We start from the raw sequence: 27,913 nt of genomic DNA, 5'->3' as shown, positions 1-27,913 counted from the left end.
GGCTTAGAAATGGAGATGAGCACCAACCCCCAGAGTCAGACACGACTGGACTTAATGTCGGGGAAAACCTTTAGCCTTGACCTTAACTACCACCAATTCCTCAATACTTTATTTCCCATACCACCAGACTTTGCCACAGCAACGCGTGGCCGGGCACAGCTAGTATGATATATTTATGGTGTTGCCAGGAGAGCTGCTCTTCACTTGTAAATGGCGCCTATCCATAAAATGATACACCTGCACATATGGTAAATTTTGAAATGAATTATATCCAGAAATTCATTGTAACTCACATAGTTTGGAACTTGGGTTGGACAAAAGAGACATAGACATCGTGGGGTTGAAGATTATAATATGTTTAATGGGAAAGCCTCTCATCAGCCAATTTTTACATATAGCTGGTATGCCAGAAAGGATGTCCAAATGATATTGTCACAGTAGGAAATGAGTCATTAAGGAAATTACATGACAGTTGCCATTGTGTGGCAGCTTCCACTACACAAGATAGACATTCAAAGCCTTCAGTCACATGGTTAGCCTAGAAGTACCACTTCAACGACCACCAACAGCCACACAAAAATCTGGGATTGTGGTAGAATGGGGCGAGGACAAGACTGGATGTATCATATGGTTGGAGGCTACAGATTGCTTAAGTTCAAAGTTACAACCATGATATGGTAAATGTTTAAATAGTGAGTTTTCACTGCTGGTTTTGTTACCATACTCAACAGCATACATGTTGGATAGTTGCAACATCAAGATATCTAGTGGTTCTTATTGACGACAACTCATTAAAGAAACAAAAACCAGGTTGGTTGATATGTCACAGCAGGTACACATTGACTGAAAACCGATGTTTCCCAGTTGATAGAACATAAGGATTTAACAGCTTTTTGTCTTATATATTTCTACAAAAAATCTAATTGATGGAAATGTAGGCCCATGACAAGCTTTTTGTTGTGCAGCAGCAGTTCAAGGCTCACTATAGCTCAGATTCAGCAATGCGTAAATACAGATTTCTTAGCTCATTCAACTGATGTTGTCTTAAACCCTGGTAACTGGGAGAATATTTTATTTTCAGGGTACAATAGGACTTCAGAGAAATCAGATGTACATTCCTGCTTAAAAAGAGGGCTGGGATGAACGGATCCTGTCCCAACTGCTCCATTCTGGAAACTGGAGTTTGCCCTTGATCCGATTCCATCTCCTGGGGTTCCTTCTGCAACTGTTTAATGACCCTGGCCTCAAAACTGAAGCCTTGCACATCTACTTTAGCAGAATTTCAAGCACTTCAGGATTTCAAGCACTTCAACAGCATAGCCGCAGAGCCCCTGGTAGATGATATCAACTGGCTTTATCGATTAATCATGTACAAAGACTGGAGTGTCCGTTTGGATCCAAATCAGCTCTCTTGTTCTCTCTCAACTGGCAGATCACCTATTCCAGTAAATGTTAACCCTTTATTGTCGGTGATAAGAGAGTTTATGTTGGAACCAAGAACTTCTGAAGCATGGGCTTGGAAACCATCTTCCCCTGCCAAAACAGTACACCCATTCATATACATCTCCAAATGTTTCAGCAATTGCTTTGGGTTCCTTTTGGCAAACATCTCCAAGTCTATAGAGAAAAAAGAAACAAGAGAATATAAAAGCGCTGAGATCTTTATCTAAAGGACCATACTCTCCCATAGGAACCTACCTGCATTTTGAGATCTTCAGATGAGGTCCTTCTCTCTGGACCATACTCAACGCTACATGTTTTTAATGATTATATTTTACATTGCAATTAATATTAATATCTTATTTTTTGTGTGTGATGTGAATTGATCTGGATGTTTTGACTTTTGCAAACTGCCTTGGGTTATCAGGATTAGGAAAAGGTGTACAGTGTTCCCTCACTTATCGCGGGGATTAGGTTCCAGAACCACCCGCAATAAGTGAAAACCATGAAGTAGGGACACTATATTTATTTTAATATTTATACATTATTTTAGTAGTTATAGACTATTTTAAGTCTTTATCAACCAATCGTGTGTTGATAAATCTCCTCCTTCTCCTCCCGTTGCTGCTTGGGCTCCTTTTCTCTCCCTTTGTCTTCTCCTTCCTCCCTTCCTTAGGCTGTAAAATGTATTTTTTTATGATTATGATAGTCTCTTAGAGTTTATTGAAAAACCGCGAAACAATGAATCCGTGAAATGTAAACTGTGAAGTAGTGAGGGAACAATGTATAATCAAATAAAACTTCTAAACCTGGGCTATCAAGAGGATAGCCATGACCTATGGTTTACTTTCCCTTTAGGAAAAACACATCTGGGATATATTTTAAAAAACCAAATGTAATATGAAGGAAAGATGGGAGGATATCAGTCCTTCATAAAATACACACGTTATGGCAAAGGTGCAAATAAAAAATGGTTAAATGGGATCAGGTTGGGATAAGATATGGTGGCGCAATGGGTTCAACTCTTGTACTGCTGAACTGCCGACCTGAAGGTTGGTAGTTCGAATCTGCGAGACGAGCTAAGCTCCTGTCTGTCAGCCCTAGCTCCTGCGAACCAAGCAGTTTGAAAACATGCAAAATGTAAGTAGATAAATCGGTAAAGGCAAAGAGACCCTCCAAGCAATCTTGCCGGCCACATGACCAGGAGGTGACAATGCAGGCTCCTCAGCTTGAAAATGGAGAAAAGCACTTCCCCCAGAGCCAGAGATGAGCCCTGCCTCCAGAAGCTGGAAATGAAAGGAGAAGCCTTGCCTTTGTGTTTGTGTGTCTCATTGTATATGATTGCAAAGGCATTGTATGTTTGCCTGTGTTTGCTGTAAATGCTGCAATCCGCTCTGAGTCCGCTAGGGAAGAAGGATGGAATATAAATAAAGTGTATTATTATTATTATTATTATTAATTTTTAAGAGAGAAAAAGCAAGATATAAATAAAAAAGAATAAATAAAATAATTAATAAATATTTTCCCTTTTTGGAATGGACTGTGAACTTCAGAATCACACAGCGCAATCATTCCACAGGGATCAGGGAACCAATTTTTAAAAGTTGTTCAAGGTTTATAAAAGCTATGAACAGAAGAATATTTTCTAGACCCATGAAGACATTTCACATAGTAGTCATTTCATAATGTGATATATACACAAAGAAAAAGCAAATTATGTCAGCTATTGAGAGGAAGACTAGAAAAGCTCACCTTTAAGAACAAAACCAGAATCGCAAATGGTCTTTTGTTGGGTTTTCCAGATATTGAAGAGGCGTAAAAACACAGCCACATACAAGTCATTTAGCACTGCAATCACTTGCTGTCTTCGATTACATTCTCTGAAAGGGACAAGCATAACATATTCTCTCATTGATGAGAAGGAAGAAGAACTTGAAGGAGGTTGTTTCTGATACTTAAGAAAATTAGGAAGCGGTTTTATTCTAAGATATGCTTTTGGTCCACCTGCTCTAGGAAATCATGTAACTTTTAAGATGCCAATTGACTGCAATGCCCAACATTCCTTATCAGTAACTATCTGTTGGCCAGAGAAGGAAAGATTGTCTCCAGTACCTAAATGGGGAACTGAATTAAGAAGACAGTTCAACTGCCAGACATGTGGCCTATTCCAGCCAAGCAGAGGAATAGGCCCATGCACAAGAGATGCAGAAAAGCAACTCATGAGAAGACTTAGATCCTACAGACAAGAAAAAATCAGGGTCAGCTAACACCTCTCTACCAAAGATTCCCCCATGCAGGAATTAGTCAGGCCTTGAGCTGCAAGGCCATTAAATGCTAATCAAGGTGATTAATTACAACGTTCACACTAGCCTCTAACAGACAAGAGTTCTTTCTACAACCCTGGACTTTCCAGATATATAAACCCCTTTTGCCTAGTTTCCAATAGACCTCACAACCTCTGAGGATGCCTGCCATAGATGTGGGCGAAACGTCAGGAGAGAATGTTTCTGGAACATGGACATTCAGCCCAGAAAACTCACAACAACCCACTGTCTTCTGTGTAAATTTAAAATCTCTACAAACCAAATTTTATCAAAGATGTCTGTTTGAGGATAGCGGGCAAAAGTGTAAATATATATATTGTTAGAGAGAAAGGCCTTCTGAAATAGTCTTTCTATACACATATTGTAGAGACACATACAATCAAAACAATCTCAATAAAAATTTCCTTTTATTTGGAGCCCTCTGTTTAAGGTTCCCCTTCACTGATCAATCTAATTAATATGCCAATTGAACTGTCAATTAAAACGTGCAGCCCTAGATCAGCCACATGTAGAGAATAAAAGGGCATAAAGTCACTTGCCACAAACTCACCTAGAAAGGCGTTCTTCCCTTAGAACTTGGATTACGATGCGAGTAATATTCACAGACATCACACAAAAAGGGAAATTCTTTAAAGGAAGCAGAAGGAATTCAGAGAAGTGTATTTCTCGGGAATTTGCTAATGAGCATATATATTCCACATAGGATACAACTGGTGACTTTTAGAGCAAGATCTAAATATGTCCCTTGAAATCTTTATTGCAGACACCTGCAGACAAGGATTTAGTCTATTTGTAACTAACAGGAAATCAGGTTGCTCGAGTGATTTCTACCACAACCGTGCAATAACAGCATTTTAATATCCAGAGCCAAAACAAAAGAGAGGAAACATGCCTGTGTTTCATGATGGGAAAGTCTGAAAATCTCTCGAGCTATAGGTAATATCCGAGAATCCATTACAAAATATAGTATTTGCATCAATCCTAACAATCCAGTCCCACGGAGATCTGTGCCTGGATCCAACCCTAGGTATAAAAAGACAGAGAAAGCCTGCTGTGCAAAACTAATACAGGCTCTTATGCTGGTTATACTTATACATTACTGCTTGTATAATGTTACATTTGAGGATTGTTAATTGCCAAACTAGACGGCATGCAACCTAATGAAAGAAAGTGTAGTGTTGTCCCTACTGAACAAACAATAAAAGGCATCTTTCTATTCAATAATTATAACAGGCTGCATCCACATTTGAGAAAATAATAATAATCATATGTGAAATTATCTGAAGAATCACCCATTACTATATGAATTTGCTCATTCTATAAAATCCTCTGCAGTGGCCCTCCTCTGAGAGCCCAAACCTCCTGGAGACAAGAAAGATGGCAAATTGTAAATTTTAAAAACCTTGAACAGGATATTTTTGCCATACCTTGAAATCCCAGATTCTCCCAATGGGATCCATATCGGGCACAATCAAATCGTGAGCCTGTTAGTTTCTTGTAGATTGTCTGCAGGATTCGCATGTGCACTTTTTCATTATTGTCCAAGCCACCTGTACACGGAATTGCTGGTTAACATCTTATATGTAACTGGGAACAAGAGCTAGGGCTTTGAGTTTTCTTTTTGAACTACAAAATGGAGTAACTTTTACAAACTGAAAAAGCAGGTCCTTTTAATATGCAGGGCTCAAGTAGGATCTTGGATAATAATAACAACAACATCAACAACAACAACAACAACACTTTATTTATATTCCACCCTATCTCCCCAAGGGAACTCAGGGCAGATCACAATACACAAACACGGCAAACATTCAATGCCATTTGGACAGACAGGATAGATCGGAACAGACAGATAACTAGGTGTGAAGTAGAAAAAAAATTGTTCAAATCCTTTGCAAAATGCTACCAAACTAAAGAGTACCAGGCTAGATCAAACCAAAATCTGATATCACTCTGTGAGTAAATAAAGCTGTCTTAGGGCTTGTCTACACCACCAAAAAAGGTCCTTATTGGTGCTGCATTTTCTCATTCTGTGCAGACTCGCACTGCAATTAGTGCCACACAAAGCACACATCAAGGCGAATTTAGTGGCCACACATGTCCCACGAGTAAACTCACCTCAATGTTAGATGTACACCAATAATCTGCATTATTATCGGTCACATAGCAGTGGGCACTTTGTTTTTTTTCACCTTCCCATCAAACATGTCCACTTAAGTTGCCATTAGCCAATGGCATTCCTTCCCGCCTTGCAAAACAACTTACCAGTCATACAATTTCATAGCCACCGTTGTCATAGACAGTCACCTATTAGTAGTTACTACTTAGTGATTACTTTGGGTAATTAGTGGCATAACGGAGGCCACCTTGAAATTACAGCACTTTTAGACTTGCTGCAAGCCACTATCACTGCAAGCACTTATAATCACAAGGGCAAAACTGAATGACAAAGAGCTGCAGCAGTACACTTCCAGATAAACTATTCAAACATCATTTTGCATCTTTGTAGGGCTCCCTGCATTAGTTCTGGCCATTCTACCCATTGCTACAAAGATTCATCAAGGAGCAGGGCAGATTCATCATTGGTGGGTGGACCAAAGCAGCAAGTTGGTGCCATGTTGGTGTGGTCAAATGAACAGTGGTTCCACTTTCTTCAAAACCATGGAAACATTTCATCTAGAAGTCCAAGAAGCAAGACATCATCATGAACAGGGTCATTCCTGTGGACGAAAGGGTTGCTACTACTATTCCTTGACTCCTGACATTTGACTACTGCATTTGCCATCCGTCAGTTCAAAATTGGCCAGTCTACTTCCATGAGGGGATGATTCTTGCAATTGAGTTGATTCCTCAACCTCACAGTCTTCTTTGGAAATGCTCCGGATGTGGGCATTTAATGGCCGTGATGCAAATTGTGTATCATACAATATTCAGATATGCACATAGTTTGTTATTTTTTTGCTTCCACTCCCATGCTTTTTTTCTTCTTCATATTTAGATATTGTCATTGCAGCCCACTTTTCTTAAATGGAGTGTTTGTGGCATGTATTCAGATATTTCCATTAACGGTCATTTTCCCATTAGGACTAGCTGTGTTGTTTATGGACGTACACTGATTTAATTGGGTTTTTTCTTCCTTCTCCTTGTACACTATAACAAAAATGCTACCATACAACTGCTGTTGGTGTTGTTGTTCTTTATTAAAACTTTACAAGTACTAATTAGAACATGACAGTTCAGGGCAGATGCACACATTTGCCCATTACACACAATAGCAGAAAATAGAATACAGAAAATAAAATCAGACTGTGCCAGCACAAGAAAAATCAATACAAATTAAGTGGGGTGCTCAAAACATAACTGATGCATATAAAATTGTAAAAAAAAGCCCACAAAAGGGATAACTGCAGCAGAGACAGAGCCGCGATGGCGAAATGGGTTAAACCCTAGTGCCGGCTGAACTGCTGACCTGAAGGTTGGGTTGCTGACCTGAAGGTTGCCGGTTTGAAATTGTGAAATGGGGTGAGCTCCTGTTTGTCAGCTGTAGCTTGCGGGGACATGAGAGAAGCATCCCAGCAGGATGGTAACACATTCGGGCGTCCTCTGGGCAACGTGTCTGTAAACGGCCAATTCTCTCACACCATAAGTAACTTGTAGTATGTTCTTAAAGTCGCTTCTGACATGATAAAAAGCGGCAGAGACTATGAGCATGCTATTAATTGATCAGACATGTCCTTGCCCATCTTACATGCTTTCCTTCTCCTGTGTTCAGCAAGGTGAACCATGGGAGGGAGCATCAGCACACGACACAAACAATTACTATTAATGCAACGTTATTGTTAATTGCTTGGCACTTTGGCAGAGGATAGGTGTTTAAATGCATTTCCTGTCATCTCCTATCAAAAGACTAACAAGAATATGTCAAATGTACAAATGTGCATATATGTTATCATTTAAAACAGGGGACCCACCTTGCTCGTCTCCTCCTAACTCCACAGCAACTTACAGCTGGACTCTGCTGCTGCATAGACTGCTTCACTTGAGCATGAAGCATTACTTGCTATGCACGAATATGTAGGGATGCTTCTTCTTCCAGATGAATCTGTGGAATCCTGATGGCGTTTCAGGAGATAGATCCATAGGATACAAGGCGATTACCATTTCCTTGAGGTCCTGGGAGAAGGCATCGCCCCAAAATTATAAAAAACAAACAAACATTAAGGACCGAGGCAATCACCATCCATGCCCTCCTTTATATTTCTTCCTACAAAATGGAGAGGAACACAAGATGGAAGCAAAACATATATCTACCTGATTTGCAATTTCCACGGGGAAAGCATAACTTTCTGGATGCTAGAATCCTTTTCGATTGGGACTTGAATTGTAGTGCTGCGAGCCACTTGCTTTGGGTGTATGGTGATATCCACATGGAAAATGTTGCACGCCTCTTTGCAAAGAGGCATGATGGCTATACCATTGTCACTCCACCAGCTGTGATCACAGATTTCTTTGTATCTCTGCTACAGGACAGATTGATGAAAAACATCCAGCATTCCTCTGCCATCCTTTTGTGGCCCTTTGCCCTCAACTATGCAGCAATATTTTCAAAATTATCAATATTTTTGTGTGGTTCTTTAAGTTGGCCCTCGGCCATCTTGGGAGACGAGGGTCCAGTTTCTTCCCAGCAACATGAGAATCCTCTGCCTTTTTTCCCCACAACTCAGAATGGCTGCAGTTATCCTGTTAAGAGGAAATGTGCTGATATCTGCATATGTACCCTTACGTAGACGGGAGGGAAAGAACTCAGCAAACCACGCCAGCAAATTCAAAATTCAAACCAACAGAGCCACTTCCTGGGAAGAGTGATCACACAACCCAATTCTCCTTCTGCCAATATGATACCACCTCTTGAGGATGTTTGGATTGTTAAGCCAAATTGTAGGGTTTTGTAAGAGCCCATTTTTGGACCACAGAATTGCATGGCATGCAATTTGCCACCAATATTTTATGTCAAGATGACAGCAGCTACAAAGTGAGGATGGTTCTTTTTGTGTGGGTAGACGAGCCCTAAGTCAGATTCCTGACCAGTTAGAAGTTTTCAAGCTTTCACACAAGAGTCTTTCCAAGCCCTACTTAGAGATAGTCAGGGACTGTATCTGCTTGGAAGGCATATAAAAAGCTGTTCAACCAAAGAGTCTCCAAAATCTACTTTTTTGGATTGCAACTCCCAGAATTATCATCTAGGATGCGATGGCCACATTCTTAATGCGGTGGCCCAAACCAGTAATTATTCCAAATTACGGCGATAATTCAAATCTTACCGAATGTTCAAAGTAGGGTGATATCAAGCAAGTTGGAGTTCAAACTGAGTAGGTTGCTTGCCTTTACTATCAGACCAATACTCACACTGGGCTATTGCCAGGGCCAAGTCCCTCTCACTTTGCAGTTGTTGATAGAGGCGGGGAGGACCAAAGAGGAAATGGGCAATAGCAGCCAGTCCTCTTCTTTGAAGTGTTGGTTGAATCTTTTTCTGAAATAAATATAGGTAAAAGGAATAGAGGTGTTTGAGAATAGCCCCTTCTGGCAGCATCCATGAAAAAACAACAGAGCTAACTAACCCCTTATACAACTACAAAGGAAACAAAATAATTATACTGGGTTGTTGTGTGTTTTCCGGGCAGTATGGCCATGTTCCAGAAGCATTCTCCTCTGACGTTTTGCCCAATCTATGGCAGGCATCCTCAGAGGTTGTGAGAATGCTTGCCATAGATGTGGGCAAAATGTCAGGAGAGAATACTTCTGGAACATGGCTATACTGCCCGCAAAACACACAACAACCCTGGGATCCCGGCCATGAAAGCCTTCGACAACACAATAATTATACTACTTATCATACTGACAAACTAGTCCTCAAATCCCACTTTGACAGCTCTTGAAGCCTTAGCCAGTTCCCTCAAAATTCTCTGATTCTCAAAATATATTTTATTTATTTGTTTGGGGGCGGGGGGGGGGTGTCATTGCCATCCTCTGAGGATGAGAGTCTTTAACCTGCCAACGGTCAACCAGCGGGTTTACAGTGCCAACTGTGGATTCAAATTCTGATCTCCAAAGTCATAGTCCAATGCTCAAACCACTATGTTATGCTGGCTCACATGGAAAACTTGGTGGGTCTAAAATTCAGAGTTCAAAGTGAGATATTGTCTGTGGAAAAAGTATTTTCCAAATTGTGAATGAATACATATATACATATACACACACACACACACACACACACACACACACACACACACTCGTTTATCCAACACTCACTTATCCAATGTTCTGGATTATCCAACCCATTTTTGTAGTCAATGTTTTCAATACATCATGATATTTTGGTGCTAAATTCGTAAATACAATAATTACTACATAGCATTACTGCGTACTGAACTACTTTTTCTGTCAAATTTGTTTTATAACATGATGTTTTCGTGCTTAATTTGTAAAATCATAACCTAATTTGATAGGCTTTTCCTTAATCCCTCCTTATTATCCAACATATTCGCTTATCCAACATTCTGCCAGCCCGTTTATGTTGGATAAGTGAAACTCTACTGTATATATAGATTCGATGGGAGAAGCATTTTGAGATGGCTTGCTTCCTACCACTGTTAGGATGGACCAGAATTATCTGTGATAGCATACACTAGAAACTCTGTGTAGAAACTCTGGGATGATGAGGACTTCCCATTAGAGTAAAATCATGGTAATTTCAGCTACTGGCTGAGTAATTCTACCTCTCTCTGCCAAAATGAAATACAAATAAGAGTACTCACGACCAAACAATAATTGTCAGCATTGTCAATACCTAAAATATTTCACTAGTATGACTCTCAAAGCAATCCTGGCTGGCACATACATACCCTGCAGTCTGAGAGATCTGTTGTTTGAAAATACTGCAGTGCTTCATTGAAAGAGATTAAGGGTATGGGGCCAAAAGACTTTTCCAATATTCCTACAAAAAAAGAAAGCATTATTTTTTCTACCTATGAATGCACAAGGCAGTTTGCAATAAAAGAATGAAAAAAAGCTCAATATAACTAGATTTTAAAGCAGGGGTCCTCAAACTTTTTAAGCAGAGGGCCGGTCCACAATCTTTCCGACTGTTGAGGGGCTGAATTATCATTTGAAAAAAAAATACAAACAAATTCCTATGCATACGGTACATGTCTTATTTGTAGTGCAGCAACAACAACAACAACGAAAGAACAATACAATATTTAAAAATGAAAACAATTTTAACCAACATAAACCTATTAGGATTTCAATAGAAAGTGCGGGCCTGCTACTGGTCAATGAGATAGTCAAGTTAATTAGGATTGTTGTTGTTGTTGTGTGCCTTCAAGTCATGTCAGACTTTGGCCGAGCCTAAGTCTAAAATTATTTACTGCATTTAGTTACTACATTTATATCCCACCCTTCTCACCCCGAAGGGGACTCAGAGCAGCTGTATGTAAATACAATATATTATATTATTAGCATAACACAATATTAGCATTATATATTACTATATTGAACTATACCATTATACTATTATATAATATGTAATATATAACATATAATTAATATTATTATATGGTACTAGTATTATATTGTATAACATAAGATTATTATCAATATTATATGTATATACAATATATTATATTATTAAAACTGATATAAAAAATATTATATTATAAAAGTGAGGGCGGGGGCCAGGTAAATGACCTTGGAGGGCCGTATCTGGCCTCCAGGCCTTAGTTTGGGGACCCCTGTTTTAAAGTATGATACTTAAATCTATGTTGTATTTATATCTTTATTGTTCATACATGATCTTAGCTTAGGATGAGCACTGAAATAGGTGTTAGGATTTTTGTGCTAGGGAAAACTCTCAAAAATACAGCAGAGCATCTAAAATACAAAAACGGGATTCTTATGTGGAGCTTTTAGCTCACAGCAAGCAGAGCGTGAAATATTGTGGCTGTAAATAATTTACAGCTTAGGAAGCAAACATGCAGAGTTCAATCTTTAAGATTAGAAAAGGTTTATTTACAAAATAATATATACATTAACTTAATAGTAAATAACTGGGTCTGAGCTACTCTAACTCCATCTCTCTAGGGTTCAAAAGAGAGGGAAACATCTCCAAGCACACATATCTCTTGACACACAAGCAAAGAGATGTCTCAATACATACAGCACACGTTAAGGTAGAAGTCAGAAGTAAAGGCTTGTAGTAGAAAAGTATCCATTCTACATAACCAATCAGAATGAGAGCAGAAACAGAGAGGAGAGAAGAAATAGATGCATTCTGTCATAAAGGAGTCGGGGGGGGGGGGGGAGGCCTATTCTAAGCTAACTAACTTGCTCCTCATTCAGGACTAGAGACTTGGGCAGTGTGGGGTTGAATTCCAACAACAGGTACATTAGGTTGCTGTGAGTTTTCCCAGCTGTATAACCATGTTCAGAAGCATTACAATAATATTAATAACTTTATTTTTATACCCCGCCTCTATCTCCCCAAAGGGGACTCAGGGCGGCTTACATGGGGCCAAGCCCGAATAGAAACAATAGTAATATAAAACACAACAATAGACAAAAAAATGCACAATTATAAAAATGTAAACATTAGCCAGTAAAAACAAACGACAAGAGCTAATAAAAACATGGATTAAAATGGAGAGGTTATAAAAGTAGACAGGGTAAGGTGCACCATATAAATATTGTAAACACGAGGTGACTGATAAAGTGCTACAAATTCTTGGAAGTGCAAATTGGGATAGGAATAGACCCTGTGTCTTTATCAAGTTGACATAGGTAAAAAGTGTAAACCGGTACAAGCATTGTCTCCTTACGTTTCGCCTACATCTAGGGCAGGTACATTACTTTATGAAACCAATGGTGAAGATCTCCAAAATGACTCCATATTGGGTGACTGGGTTCGAAAAGTGTGCCCATTATGCAATGAAATACAGTGTGTTGTGACTGCATGCAAAGTAAGATCCTACACTGAATGGGAATTTTGTAGTATCTATTAGGATTGTTCTGCTCTTATTTCTGAGTAAACATGGATAGAATGAGGTTATATACACACAAAGGGAAAGAAAGAATGCTAGATTCCCTTATTCCCAATTAAACAATATATTTGTTAAGTAATCCACTACTTCCAAGCCATTGTCCTTGCCTAGAAGAGCCAGTGAGATTTCGGATGTTGATCTTTTAATGTACACCATAGTATCTTATGCAGAAAGCCTTGCCTCAATCTCATTAAGGCTGCAGTCCTTAATCTTTCAACTTAATCTTTAATTCTGCATTTAACGAGTAAAGCATATTTAACTCTTCAATCCTTTACTCACAAAAAGCAGAATTCTAGCTGAATACTAATGTTGCTGGATCCCTGCTCTGAAATTCTGGCATCCATGGCAAAAAACAAAAATCCTGCCATCCTTCCAGCAAATTGACCACACTTTCCAAACTGAATTAGAAAAAAGTTGTGGCTTTATTGAATCATATTTAGAACGTTTTGCTAATTAGCTTTCTGTAATCTTTCAAAGCCACATGATATCATTTTTAAAGGAAAAATCCATTTCAAGTTGATTAATTTCAGTGTGATAATCCACTCTTGTTCCATTTGAAATCAGAATATAGGCTTTCTGATCTCAGTAGCATACAGTTTTTATCTTAATTATGAACACTACAAATCCTATGAGACAGAACAACTCCCCAAATGAACGGAGGGACCTCTCTGCAAATCCAAAGATGGGGAAAGACAGCAGGCAAAGCCATTGCATGTCTCCAGTTTAACAACATTTAAAATGAACTTTTTTCACTTGAAGGAAAAAGAAAAGATTTGAGGGAGCATAATTCCAATGCAACTCTTAAGGCTTATCCTCTAAGTAGGGTTCCAACACAAAGACATTTCATGGCTCCCTAAATATGAAGCACATAGTCCACATGTGTGCATACAGACTCACACACCCCTAGTACAAATATGACTACACTGCACACTCCTTTGGTTTCATGACCACTTTTGTTACATTCTCACCATGGTGCTAAACAACATGCTTAAAAATGAAATACTGAACTTATTCAAAAGAAAAATGAAAGCATTAACAACACGCACAAGCATTAATATTAGCATTTGCAGAATTCATGACATCCATGTCTAGACGGAAATCCTTAGGAAATGTTTCTGTGGTACCGTTTCTTGATTATCGTCCATACTAATGAATTTTAATGCTTGATAATAGCTCTCAATCATGATGGAAGATTATCATACCTCCAGGAAGTACATTTGCCACCGTATCCCACTCGTCCCTGGCTTGCAAGACCTCTGCACTAACATCTAACAGGAAAGAGAAAGGGAATGATTGGAAATGAAATACAACAGAGGCAAAATTATAACCCAGGCATGGGCCAACTTTGGCCCTTCCTCCAGGTGTTTTGGACTTCAACTCCCACAATTCCTAACAGCCGGTTTAATATCGCTGAAAGCACCTTAATTTTTTTAAGTTCCTTTACACACAAAAAACAGCTTCCTGCTCTGTGGACTAAGAGTAAAGCGTGGAATACCTGCAGAAGAGAAGGCTGAGAGGAGACATGATAGCCAGGTATAAATATGTGAGGGGAAGTCTTAGGGAGGATGGAGCCAGCTTGTTTTCTGCTGCCCTGGAGACTAGGACGCGGAATAATGGCTTTAAACTAAGGAAAGGAGATTCTACCCGAACATTAGGAAGAATTTCCTCACTGTGAGAGCTGTTCAGCAGTGGAACTCTCTGCCCCAGACTGTGGTGGAGGCTCCTTCTTTGGAGGCTTTTAAGCAGAGACTGGATGGCCATCTGTTGGTGGTGCTTTGAATGTGATTTTCTGCTTCTTGGACAGGATGGCCCACAAGGTCTCTTCCAACTCTATGATTCTATGATTCAGAAGATGGAGCTGGGCCACTAATCTTCAGCATTCACCAGGTCTCAATGCTAACATCTATATGAAGCCACTAGAAATCATCCAAGGATTTTAGGGTCAGGTATCTCCAGGTGACCGAAAGGTCCCAGGTTCACACCCCAGGAGCAGCGTGAGCAGCTGCTGTTAGCTCCAGCTCCTGCCAACCTAGCAGTTCGAAAACATGCAAATGTGAGTAGATCAATAGGTACCGCTCTGGCGGGAAGGTAACTGTGCTCCATGCAGTCATGCTGGCCACATGACCTTGGAGGTGTCTACGGACAACGCTGGCTCTTTGGCTTAGAAATGGAGATGAGCACCAACCCCCAGAGTCAGACATGACTGGACTTAATGTCAGGGGAAACCTTTACCTTTACCTATCACCAGAATACTGAAGCTACCCAGATCCCTCTCTCTGTTTTTTCTCTTTACCAAGGAAGCTATCACTGTCCGGATGCAATAAATGATTGGATGTGGGTGAATAAACTGATATTCTCCCAACTTTGTCCAATCAGAGAGCTGCTTCACATTGGATATAGGTGTAGTAAAGAGAGAGAACAGAAACAAGGTCAGCTTTACTGATTCAGTTGAGAAGCCAGCTCTGTTTGGCTCCTTCTTTCTTTCAACTGCCATCTGTCATTATTCTGATAAGGATCATTAGGGGAATGACAGCAATCTTTTCAGTGGGCTCAAAGGGATATGACTTAGTCACTGATAGTAGTGATGGCTACAGCTCTTCAGCATCCTGTCTCACCAGAAAGAAAGAAAAACACAACAGGATTTAATGTGTTGCATTCAGTTAAATGGTACACTACCTGCTTCTCTGCATCCATTGGGTGTTGCTGACAATGACTGCAGGAGTCCATTCTGCTTCAGAGCAGAGATCTAAAAGAGGGAAAAACTATCAGAGTACAAGACAGGGGCTGGGCTGTGGCGTAGGTTGGTTAGCAGCCAGCTGCAATAAATCACTCTGACCAAGAGGTCATGAGTTCGAAGCCAGCCCCTGCTCGTTGTTGACCTAAGCAACCCGAAAGATAGTTGCATCTATCTAGTAGGAAATTTAGGTGCCACTTATATGTGGGGAGGCTAATTTATAACACCATAAAAATTACCCAGCCGCCGTTGGAATGAGGAAGTGCTGTTGCAGTGCATGATGACGCAGCTGCTCCCCCTGTGGCCGGAATCAAGCATACCCTCAGGAAGCTGGAAGCTGGAGGTTTAAATTGCCTCTGTGTCTGTGTCTGTTTCTGTTCTGTGTTATATGGCATTGAATGTTTGCCTTATATGTATACAATGTGATCCACCCTGAGTCCCTTTCAGGGTGAGAAGGGCAGAATATAAATACTGTAAATAAATAAATAAACCTATTGGCAGCCCTTCTGCAGACTTTCATCAAGGCTAACATATTTTGAAACTTCCAAAATATGTGTGTTTCTGTGTAAACCAAATATGATTTTTCACTCTGAACCAAACCCAATGCCACAATGGCTTGGGGACATCTTGAACGTATGGAATAAGGATGAAGAGAAGGAGGAGAAAATTGCTAGAGACAGGTTTGGAGAAGCAATGGGACCTGCTTATAGGGACTATAGCAGAGGGATGGGCAAATGTATGCCATGAAATTATAAAATCTACCTCCCTTCACAATAAAGGCGAGTTTTAGGAAGAAGGAGAATAAGGACACAGTTTCCTTTCTCCAGTATTTCCTGTCCCTCTCCTGCTATATAACAAAATCTGCTCAATTCTTCTAGCAATGTATAGCAGAGAGAGGAAGCTTATAAACAGGGAGCAAGATATTTTCTTCCTATTCCACAAAGTATGATAAACGGTGTTGTCAAAATGATAAACTACTGTTTACAGAAACTGAGTCAAATATATGGCAACATCTTGTTGCAGATTGCACTTCTGAGAACAGAAATACAAGCCTATCATATAGAGATGTATTAAAGATCATTGAAAAAAAACATGATGATACAGTTATTGAGTCTTAAATGTATTTAAAGCATTTCGACCCTGTAGACAATGTACAGTTGCAACCAGTGAACCAGAGGAATGAAGTAAAATAAGATGGAGTATCCCCCAGTTCTCGAACTTGGCAGATGGAATCCCAATAGGTAAAAGGCCATATACCCACAATCATCCACCATTATGGTATTTTTCTTCTTGGTGGATGATTATGTACTTGCACAAATGGGATTAACATCTGCCAAGTTTGAGAACCGAGGGATACTCTTTAATCCTATTTTGGTGGCTAAAAGTGCAGTTTACTCCATTCCCACTGGTTCAGTGGTTGTACATGATTTGTCTACAAGGTCTAAGGCTCTAATACATTTAAGATTCAATAACTGTAATGCATTCTGCAACTGAAATGGGCCACCCCTGAAGAGGACTCAAAAGCACTAGCCAGCACAAAAGACAGTAGCCAGAACTGTAACTAGTGCATCCAGGTGGAATCATATTGCACCACTTCACTGGCTGCCAACACATTTCCAAGTCTAAGCCAAAGCACTGGCTATTACCTTTAAACCTCTAAGTAGCTTGGGACTAAAACATTTGAAACAGTGCCTCTTCCAGGATAAGCCTGCCTGGCTTTAAGACTATAAGCAGAGGCTCTGTCACAACAAGGAAGTGAGCCTTCTCTGTTGTGGCAGCTTTATTGTGGAACTCCCTCCCCACTGGGATATAATGGCACTTACATATATTATTTCCACTGCAAGATCAAAACTACTTGCTTGCCCAGGTCTTTTAACTCTCATCCAGAAAAGAAGGCCATGTTAACTCCCCCCAAGAGTCATATCGTGTTGCAGAATCCACTCAGAACTGCAAAGATGGACATTTAACCAACTCTGGAATACTTTAATTCACAGAGAATTATGAGTTTAAAAAACAAACAGAAAATGCCCAAACAATTACTTTGCATATATAGATAGATAGATAGATTATATTTTTGGCAAATACAAAAAGCTGGTAACTACACAAAAACACATGTCCCACCTCAGTATTTGGGAACTGGCCCTTGATTCAGCACCACAAATATCCCAGTGGATATGAAACATTTATGTATCCCTCAAATGTGTGGCAGTGAGGAATATATCAGATTAAGGCCCTCAAAACTTTTAATTCATCTGTCTGGATGGGTGTCAAAACAGTTTATCTTTATTTTTTCAGTTCTGTATTTTCGCGGCATGGCCCATTAGGATTTTTGTACTCCTCATAGGTTTCATAAGACAAAGTGCAGTTCAAAAGCATTTCTAATTAAAAATTATAAATGTTGTAGGAAGATAGTTATGAATACTGATTTGAGAACTCGGCAAAATACTTTAAGTTTACAGTATAATGGCTCTATTTTCTTTAAAGTCATAGTTTGCAGTACTCTTTTATCCACATCAGTGGTTTGATTTGATATTATGTATCTTTTGTTCCTATTTTTGTTTGAGGTTTGTGTATTTTAACTGTTGCAAGGTACCTTGAGAGTTTTCTGGAAGTGCAACAACAACAGGCCACTGAGATGTAAGTAAGCAGAATACTCACATGAACAGATTTGTAACCTGGATACGTGACCTGCTGATCTTCATGTTGGCAGTAGTTGTCTGTGCTACATCGGTTCATCCCCTAATGGAAACAATGAAATCACAGTCACTAGTGAGCATATGAGTCTCAAAGTCTCCTAAGTACAAAGGAAGAGAAGACATGTGAGGAATATATATCTCACAACCTCTGAGGATGCCTGCCATAGATGTGGGCGAAACATTCTGGAACATGGCCATACAACAACCCTGATATACAAACTTGAATGTGTTTGGCTTCAAGGAATGCAGTATAATAAAGACCATCATAGGAAGCCTTCGGCACTGCCGTATGGAAGGTGTTCAATATCTACGTTGTGTCCAAATAAATTATTTTATGACAGCATATGCATGTGTCCGTATCTCTTATAGGGGGTGCAAACTGTTGTGGCACGTTTAAAATGTGTGTCACCAACAGGAAATATATGGAAAGCTCTGCCCTGACCAATAAAGACCATCCACTCATACCTCAAGTCCCGAATGCTACAGCTCCTCCCTCTTGATCCCAATCCAGAGCTTGTCAAACTTTTCATGTTGGTGACGTGCTTTATTAGACATGCGTCATTTCGCAACATCGTAATTCAATCGTATTAGCAAACCAGAGGTTTAAACAAACCCCTTATCAGAAATATGGACACAAACAGAAATCGTAGTAAATAAATGTATTGGGACATTGCATATCCCCCTAATCAATAAGGCCCGCCCACCAACATCTCATAACTGGCATGGCTCCGCCCCCTTGATCCCCAAACCAATAAGGCCCACCCACCATTACCTCATCACTGGTATGACTCCACCCCCTTAATCTCCCTTACAAATAAGGCCCGCCCACCAATACCTCATCCCTGACATGACTCCGCCCCCTGATCCCCAATCAATAAGGCCCACCCACCATTACCTCATCACTGGTATGACTCCGCCCCCTTAATCTCCCTTACCAATAAGGCCCACCCACCAATACCTCATCCCTGACATGACTCCGCCCCCTGATCCCCAATCAATAAGGCCCACCCACCATTACCTCATCACTGGTATGACTCCGCCCCCTTAATCTCCCTTACCAATAAGGCCCACCCACCAATACCTCATCCCTGACATGACTCCGCCCCCCGATCCCCAATCAATAAGGCCCACCCACCATTACCTCATCACTGGTATGACTCCGCCCCCTTAATCTCCCTTACCAATAAGGCCCGCCCACCAATATCTCATCCCTGACATGACTCCGCCCCCGATCCCCAATCAATAAGGCCCACCCACCATTACCTCATCACTGGTATGACTCCGCCCCCTTAATCTCCCTTACCAATAAGGCCCGCCCACCAATACCTCATCCCAGACATGACTCCGCCCCCTGATCCCCAATCAATAAGGCCCACCCACCATTACCTCATCACTGGTATGACTCCGCCCCCTTAATCTCCCTTACCAATAAGGCCCGCCCACCAATACCTCATCCCTGACATGACTCCGCCCCCTTGATCCCCAAACCAATAAGGCCCACCCACCAATACCTCATCCTTGACATGACTCCTCCCAGTTGATCCCCCTAACCAATAAGGCCCGCTCACCATTACCTCATCCCTGACATGACTCCGCCCCCGATCCCCAATCAATAAGGCCCACCCACCATTACCTCATCACTGGTATGACTCCGCCCCCTTAATCTCCCTTACCAATAAGGCCCACCCACCAATACCTCATCCCTGACATGACTCCGCCCCCTGATCCCCAATCAATAAGGCCCACCCACCATTACATCACTGGTATGACTCCGCCCCCTTACTCTCCCTTACCAATAAGGCCCACCCACCAATACCTCATCCCTGACATGACTCCGCCCCCGATCCCCAATCAATAAGGCCCACCCACCATTACCTCATCACTGGTATGACTCCGCCCCCTTAATCTCCCTTACCAATAAGGCCTGCCCACCAATACCTCATCCCTGACATGACTCCGCCCCCTTGATCCCCAAACCAATAAGGCCCACCCACCAATACCTCATCCTTGACATGACTCCTCCCAGTTGATCCCCCTAACCAATAAGGCCCGCTCACCATTACCTCATCCCTGACATGACTCCGCCCCCGATCCCCAATCAATAAGGCCCACCCACCATTACCTCATCACTGGTATGACTCCGCCCCCTTAATCTCCCTTACCAATAAGGCCCACCCACCAATACCTCATCCCTGACATGACTCCGCCCCCGATCCCCAATCAATAAGGCCCACCCACCATTACCTCATCACTGGTATGACTCCGCCCCCTTAATCTCCCTTACCAATAAGGCCCGCCCACCAATACCTCATCCCTGACATGACTCCGCCCCCTGATCCCCAATCAATAAGGCCCACCCACCATTACCTCATCACTGGTATGACTCCGCCCCCTTAATCTCCCTTACCAATAAGGCCCACCCACCAATACCTCATCCCTGACATGACTCCGCCCCTTGATCCCCAATCAATAAGGCCTACCCACCATTACCTCATCACTGGTATGACTCCGCCCCCTTAATCTCCCTTACCAATAAGGCCCACCCACCAATACCTCATCCCTGACATGACTCCGCCCCCTGATCCCCAATCAATAAGGCCCACCCACCATTACCTCATCACTGGTATGACTCCGCCCCCTTAATCTCCCTTACCAATAAGGCCCACCCACCAATACCTCATCCCTGACATGACTCCGCCCCCTGATCCCCAATCAATAAGGCCCACCCACCATTACCTCATCACTGGTATGACTCCGCCCCCTTAATCTCCCTTACCAATAAGGCCCACCCACCAATACCTCATCCCTGACATGACTCCGCCCCCTGATCCCCAATCAATAAGGCCCACCCACCATTACCTCATCACTGGTATGACTCCGCCCCCTTAATCTCCCTTACCAATAAGGCCCGCCCACCAATACCTCATCCCTGACATGACTCCGCCCCCTTGATCCCCAAACCAATAAGGCCCACCCACCAATACCTCATCCTTGACATGACTCCTCCCAGTTGATCCCCCTAACCAATAAGGCCCGCTCACCATTACCTCATCCCTGACATGACTCCGCCCCCGATCCCCAATCAATAAGGCCCACCCACCATTACCTCATCACTGGTATGACTCCGCCCCCTTAATCTCCCTTACCAATAAGGCCCACCCACCAATACCTCATCCCTGACATGACTCCGCCCCCTGATCCCCAATCAATAAGGCCCACCCACCATTACCTCATCACTGGTATGACTCCGCCCCCTTAATCTCCCTTACCAATAAGGCCCACCCACCAATACCTCATCCCTGACATGACTCCGCCCCCTGATCCCCAATCAATAAGGCCCACCCACCATTACCTCATCACTGGTATGACTCCGCCCCCTTAATCTCCCTTACCAATAAGGCCCGCCCATCAATACCTCATCCCTGACATGACTCCGCCCCCTGATCCCCAATCAATAAGGCCCACCCACCATTACCTCATCACTGGTATGACTCCGCCCCCTTAATCTCCCTTACCAATAAGGCCCGCCCACCAATACCTCATCCCTGACATGACTCCGCCCCTTGATCCCCAATCAATAAGGCCTACCCACCATTACCTCATCACTGGTATGACTCCGCCCCCTTAATCTCCCTTACCAATAAGGCCCACCCACCAATACCTCATCCCTGACATGACTCCGCCCCCTGATCCCCAATCAATAAGGCCCACCCACCATTACCTCATCACTGGTATGACTCCGCCCCCTTAATCTCCCTTACCAATAAGGCCCGCCCACCAATACCTCATCCCTGACATGACTCCGCCCCCTGATCCCCAATCAATAAGGCCCGCCCACCATTACCTCATCACTGGTATGACTCCGCCCCCTTAATCTCCCTTACCAATAAGGCCCACCCACCAATACCTCATCCCTGACATGACTCCGCCCCCGATCCCCAATCAATAAGGCTCACCCACCATTACCTCATCACTGGTATGACTCCGCCCCCTTAATCTCCCTTACCAATAAGGCCCACCCACCAATACCTCATCCCTGACATGACTCCGCCCCCGATCCCCAATCAATAAGGCCCGCCCACCATTACCTCATCACTGGCATGGCTCCGCCCCCCTTGATCTCCAAGCCAACCAGGCCCGCCCACCAATGCCTCAATTCAACACCATTATAGCCCCGCCCCCTTGGCCCCTAACGGATAAGGCCCCGCCCCCAATGGCCCAATTCCCCAGTTATAGCCCCGCCCTCTGGATCTCTAAGGAATAGGTCCAGCCCACCAATATCTCATCAATGCGATATCGAGGCCAAGACTCGACCCGACCCTCCCTCCGGGGCTCGCCCACCCCGCCGGAATGTACCCAAGGCGGCGTCATCCCCGGGCAGCTCGGCTCCTTCGCCCCTCCGCCGCTCCAGCTCCTCTTCCTTTACTCACCCACCCACTTGCGATACGGCGCATGCGCGGCGCTTGATATGCCGGGAGTTGTAGTCCTAGCCGGGCAGAAAGGCGCATGCGCGTCACCAGTTCATTTCCCTCATTGCAATAAGAATTTGCCTGTCTGTTGAAAAGAACTCCCTTGAATCCCGGGAGAGTGATGACTCTACCGTATCCAATGCAGTTTGTATTGTGTTGTATTCAGTGCATTCTAGGAATCTACACTAACCAAACGATGCGGTTCCAAACTGCATTACAAGGCAGTGTAGATGCGGCTTGTGCCATCACTATCACTGATGATGTGTATGAAGGGACCCTCCGGGGGTCATCTAATCCAACCCCCTTCTACCATGTAGGGAAAGCACAATCAAAGCACTCTCGACAGATGGCCATCCAGCCTCTGTTTACAAGCCTCCAAAGAAGCAGAAATTGTGGATTATCTGCCTTGATATTCTGGGTTATATTGCTGTGTGGAAGGGCCTGAGTTCATACTACCATATAGTTTCATGTGGACGGTGGATTTTCTCCTCTGGACCCCTTCCATCTTAGGGCGCTTCCATGCTCTGGACCCCTTCCATCTTAGGGCGCTTCCATGCAGGCCCTATATCCCAGGATCTACTTAATAATAATAATAATAATAATAATAATAATAATAATAATAATAATAGCTGACACGATACGAGGATTTAAAGATCGAACTGCAAAGACTCTGGCACAAGCCAGTCAAGATGGTCCCAGTGGTGATCGGCACACTGGGTGCAGTGCCTAGTGCTTAAAGACTTTGTCCAGCACTTGAAAACAACCGGCGCTGAAAAAAATGACCATCTGTCAGCTGCAAAAGGCCACCCTACTCGGATCTGCACACATTATTCACTGATACATCATATAGTCCTAGACACTTGGGAAGTGTCTGACGTGTGATCCAATACAACAACCAGCATAGTGATCTTGTTTGCTGTGTACTAATCTTGTTGTGTATCTAATAATAATAATAATAATAATACTAGGATCTGCACACATCATCCAAAAATACATCACACAATCCTAAAGGCTTGGGAAGTGTTCAACTTGTGATTTTGTGATATGAAATCCAGCATATATATCTCATTTGCTGTGTCTTTGTGTCAATAATAATAATAATAACAATAACAACAACAACAACAACAACAACAACAATAATAATAATAATAATAACAACTGACAAAGTTCTGGAACACAACACACCAGACCTCACAGTTGTGGAAAAGAACAAGGTTTGTATCATTGATGTTGCCATCCCAGGTGACAGTCGCATTGACTGATGATGATGATGATGATGGGTTTCCAAGTGTAGTGTCTTGGCGGTGGGTATGTATGTGACTGTGAAGTCCTATTCTTGATCTGCATGTTCTCCCGCAGTGAGGACATCGGTTTCCAGGTGGAAGGCGGTCCGGGTCAGGGTTGGCTTGACGCTCCTTCCTCTTGGCACGTTTCTCCCTTAAGCCCTCCACTCGTGCCTCTTCAAACTCCACAGCACTGCTGTTCACAGCTGACCTCCAGTTAGAGCGCTTAAGGGCCAGGGCTTCCCATTACCTATTGATCTACTTATAATTTGCATGTTTTCGAACTGCTAGGTTGGCAGAAGCTGGAGCTAACAGCGGGTGCTCATTCCGCTCCCCGGATTCGAACCTGTGACCTTTTGGTTTGCAAGTTCAGTAGCTCAGCATTTTGACACACTGCGCCACCGGAGGCCCCTCAAGACAACCACAGACTGTCATATATCCCAGTTCAAAGCAGATAATGTGGGATTAAGGTAAAGGTTTCCCCTGACATTAAGTCCAGTCGTGACCGACTCTGGGGGTTGGTGCTCATCTCCATTTCTAAGCCGAAGAGCCAGCGTTGTCCATAGACACCTCCAAGGTCATGTGGTCAGCATGACTGCATGGAGCGCTGTTACCTTCCCGCCGGAGCAGTACCTATTGATCTACTCACATTGGCATGTTTTCAAACTGCTAGGTTGGCAGGAGCTGGGGCTAACAGCGGGCGCTCATTCCACTCCCCGGATTCGAACCTGCAGCCTTTTGTTTATTTATTTTATTTATTACATCATTTCTACCCCACTCTTCTCACTCCCCAGGGGACTCAGGGCGGCTTACAATATGAGCATATACATCAAAACAGTTTATATCACGTTTAAAAATCCATTTAGATTAAAAATTACATTAAAATTAGAAGCTTACATTAAAAACCTTATATATACATATAAATATACATTCAGGCACATTTCAAGTCCAAGTGGGGGCTATCAGTGAGTCGTATAGTTATCAAATCTCATTTCTGCTGCTACTTCTACTCAAAGGCCTGGTCCCATACCCACGTTTTCATTATGTTGTCGAAGGCTTTCATGGTCAGGATCACAGGTTGTTGTATGTATTCCGGGCTGTATGGCCATGTTCTAGAAGTATTCTCTCCTGACCTTTCGCCCACATCTATGGCAGGCATCCTCAGAGGTTGTGAGGTGTTTTCATTCTTTTTCGGAAAGACAGGAGGGAGGGAGCCTGTCTAATTTTGGTCCGCAAGTTCAGCAGCTCGGCGCTTTAACACACTGTGCCACCGGAGGCCCCTCAGACAACCATAGACTGCCATATATCCCAGTACAAAGCAGATAATGTGGGTTGCTGCTGCTCAGTCGTTTAGTCGTCTCCAACTCTCCGTGACCTCCTGGACCAGTCCACACCAGAGCTCCCTGTCGGCCGTCACCGCCCCCAGTTCCTTCAAGGTCAAGCCAGTCACTTCAAGGATACCGTCCATCCATCTTGTCCTTGGTCAGCCTCTCTTCCTTTTTCCTTCCATTTTCCCCAGCATCGTGATTTTTTCCAAGCTTTCCTGTCTCCTCATGATGTGGCCAAAATACTTCAGTTTTGCCTCTAATATCCTTCCCTCCAGTGAGCAGCCATTGGGCATTATTTCCTGGTTGGATCTTCTTGTGGTCCAAGGCACTCTCAGGATTTTCCTCCAGCACCAGAGTTCAAAAGCGTTTCTCTTCCTTCGCTCAGCCTTCCTTATGGTCCAGCTCTCACATCCATAGGTTACTATGGGGAATACCATTGCTTTGACTATGCGGACCTTCGTTGCCAGTGTGATGTCTCTGCTCTTCACTATTTTGTCAAGGTTGGCCATTGCTCTCCTCCCAAGAACTAAACGTCTTCTGATTTCCTGGCTGCAGTCTGCATCTGCAGTGATCTTCGCACCTAGAAATATAAAGTCTGTCACTGTCTCCACATTTTCTCCCTCTATTTGCCAGGTGTAGTTGCCATGATCTTGGTTTTCTTGACGTTTAACTGCAACCCAGCTTTTGCACTTTCTTCTTTCACCTTTGTGATAAGGCTCCTCAGCTCCTCCTCCCTTTCGGCCATCAGAGAATCATAGAATCATAAAATCATAGAATAGTAGAGTTGGAAGAGACCTCATGGGCCATCCAGTCCAACCCCCCGCTAAGAAGCAGGAAATTGCATTCAAAACACCCCCGACAGATGGCCATCCAGCCTCTGTTTAAAAGCCTCCAAAGAAGGAGCCTCCACCACAGCCCGGGGAAGAGAGTTCCACTGTCGAACAGCTCTCACAGTGAGGAAGTTCTTCCTGATGTTCAGGTGGAATCTCCTTTCCTGTGGTTTGAAGCCATTGTTCCGCGTCCTAGTCTGCGGGGCAGCAGAAAACAAGCTTGCTCCCTCCTCCCTATGACTTCCCCTCACATATTTATTTGTACATGGCTATCATGTCTCCTCTCAGCCTTCTCTTTTGCAGGCTAAACATGCCCAGTTCTTTAAGCCGCTCCTCATAGGGCTTGTTCTCCAGACCTTTGATCATTTTAGTCGCCCTCCTCTGGACGCTTTCCAGTTTGTCAACATCTCCCTTCAACTGCGGTGCCCAGAACTGGACACAGTGTGATTCCAGGTGTGGTCTGACCAAGGCAGAATAGAGGGGGAGCATGACTTCCCTGGATCTAGATGCTATAGCCCTATTAATGCAGACCAAAATCTCATTGGCTTTCTTAGCAGCCGCATCACATTGCTGGCTCATGTTTAACTTGTTGTCCACGAGGACTCCAAGATCTTTTCACATGTACAGCTGTCTAGCCAGGCATCGTCCCCCATTCTGTATCTTTTCATTCCATTTTTTCTGCCGAAGTGAAGTATCTTGCATTTGTCCCTGTTGAACTTCATTTTGTTATTTTCAGCCAATCTCTCTATTCTGTCAAGATCATTTTGAATTCTGCTCCTGTCTTCTGGAGTGTTAGCTATCCCTCCCAGTTTGGTGACGTCTGCAAACTTGATGTTCGTGCCTTCTAACCCTTCGTCTAAGTCGTTAATAAAGATGTTGAACAAAACTGGGCCCAGGACAGAACCCTGGGGCACTCCACCCGTAAACGTCTTCTGATTTCCTGGCTGCAGTCTGCATCTGCAGTGATCTCATGCCTAGAAATATAAAGTCTGTCACTGCCTCCACGTTTTCTCCCTCTGTTTGCCAGGTGTAGTTGCCATGATCTTGGTTTTCTTGATGTTTAACTGCAACCCAGCTTTTGCACTTTCTTCTTTCACCTTGATGATAAGGCTCCTCAGCTCCTCCTCGCTTTCAGCCATCAGAGTGGTATCATCTGCATACCTAAGGTTGTTAATGTTTCTTCCAGCAGTTTTGACTCTGGCCTTGGATTCCTCAAGCCTTGCATGTTGCATGATGTGTTCGCATGACCTTGGCAGCCACCTCTCCACAAAAGTCAACATTGACACTGAAATACAACACCACCTGAGCTCTGCAAGTGCAGCATTTTTCAGAATGAAGCAGAGAGTGTTTGATGATTGGGACATCCGTAGAGAGACCAAGGTGCTTGGTTATAAAGCCATTGTCCTCCCAACCCTGCTCTACACCTGCGAAACGTGGACAGTATACAGACATCACACCAAACTCCTGGAGCATTTCCATCAGCGTTGCCTCAGAAAAATCCTGCAAATCTCTTGGGAAGACAGGTGGACAAATGTCAGCGTGCTGGAAGAAGCAAAGACCACCAGCATTGAAGCGATGCTCCTACACCATCAACTCTGCTGGACTGGCCACGTTGTCCGAATGCCCGATCACCATCTCCCAAAGCAGTTGCTGTACTCCGAACTCAAGAATGGGAAACGTAATGTTGGTGGGCAGGAAAAGAGATTCAAAGATG

At 43.1% G+C, this 27,913-nt stretch overlaps 1 protein-coding gene across 1 annotated transcript; it reads right to left on the bottom strand.

Moving 5' to 3' along the window:
• Positions 1-340: 340 nt before the first annotated feature.
• elmod3 (ELMO domain containing 3) lies at positions 341-22,799 on the bottom strand. The gene is made up of 11 exons (XM_062961016.1): positions 22,646-22,799; positions 18,252-18,332; positions 15,536-15,605; positions 14,062-14,127; positions 10,667-10,758; positions 9,171-9,294; positions 5,192-5,314; positions 4,657-4,787; positions 4,315-4,391; positions 3,193-3,320; positions 341-1,617 (listed from the first exon to the last, which is right to left on the bottom strand). Exons 1-11 carry the CDS (start codon positions 22,658-22,660, stop codon positions 1,403-1,405), a joined length of 1,122 nt encoding a protein of 373 aa, XP_062817086.1. The 5' UTR covers positions 22,661-22,799; the 3' UTR covers positions 341-1,402.
• Positions 22,800-27,913: the final 5,114 nt, after the last annotated feature.

This window comes from Anolis carolinensis, unplaced genomic scaffold (genome assembly GCF_035594765.1).
Source record: "Anolis carolinensis isolate JA03-04 unplaced genomic scaffold, rAnoCar3.1.pri scaffold_8, whole genome shotgun sequence".
NCBI lineage: Eukaryota > Metazoa > Chordata > Lepidosauria > Squamata > Dactyloidae > Anolis > Anolis carolinensis.
Note: the sequence above shows the minus strand (reverse complement) of the source record. Positions and strands in the feature narration are given on the sequence as shown.

Excerpts from the sequence above, each read along its gene's own strand:
- elmod3 (XM_062961016.1), bottom strand. Across the intron at positions 9,295-10,666 it reads CAGATCTCTCAGACTGCAGG|AAAAAGATTCAACCAACACT; the intron begins GTATGTATGTGC and ends TATTTATTTCAG. Across the intron at positions 4,392-4,656 it reads TTTCCCATCATGAAACACAG|AATTTCCCTTTTTGTGTGAT; the intron begins GCATGTTTCCTC and ends CTTCCTTTAAAG.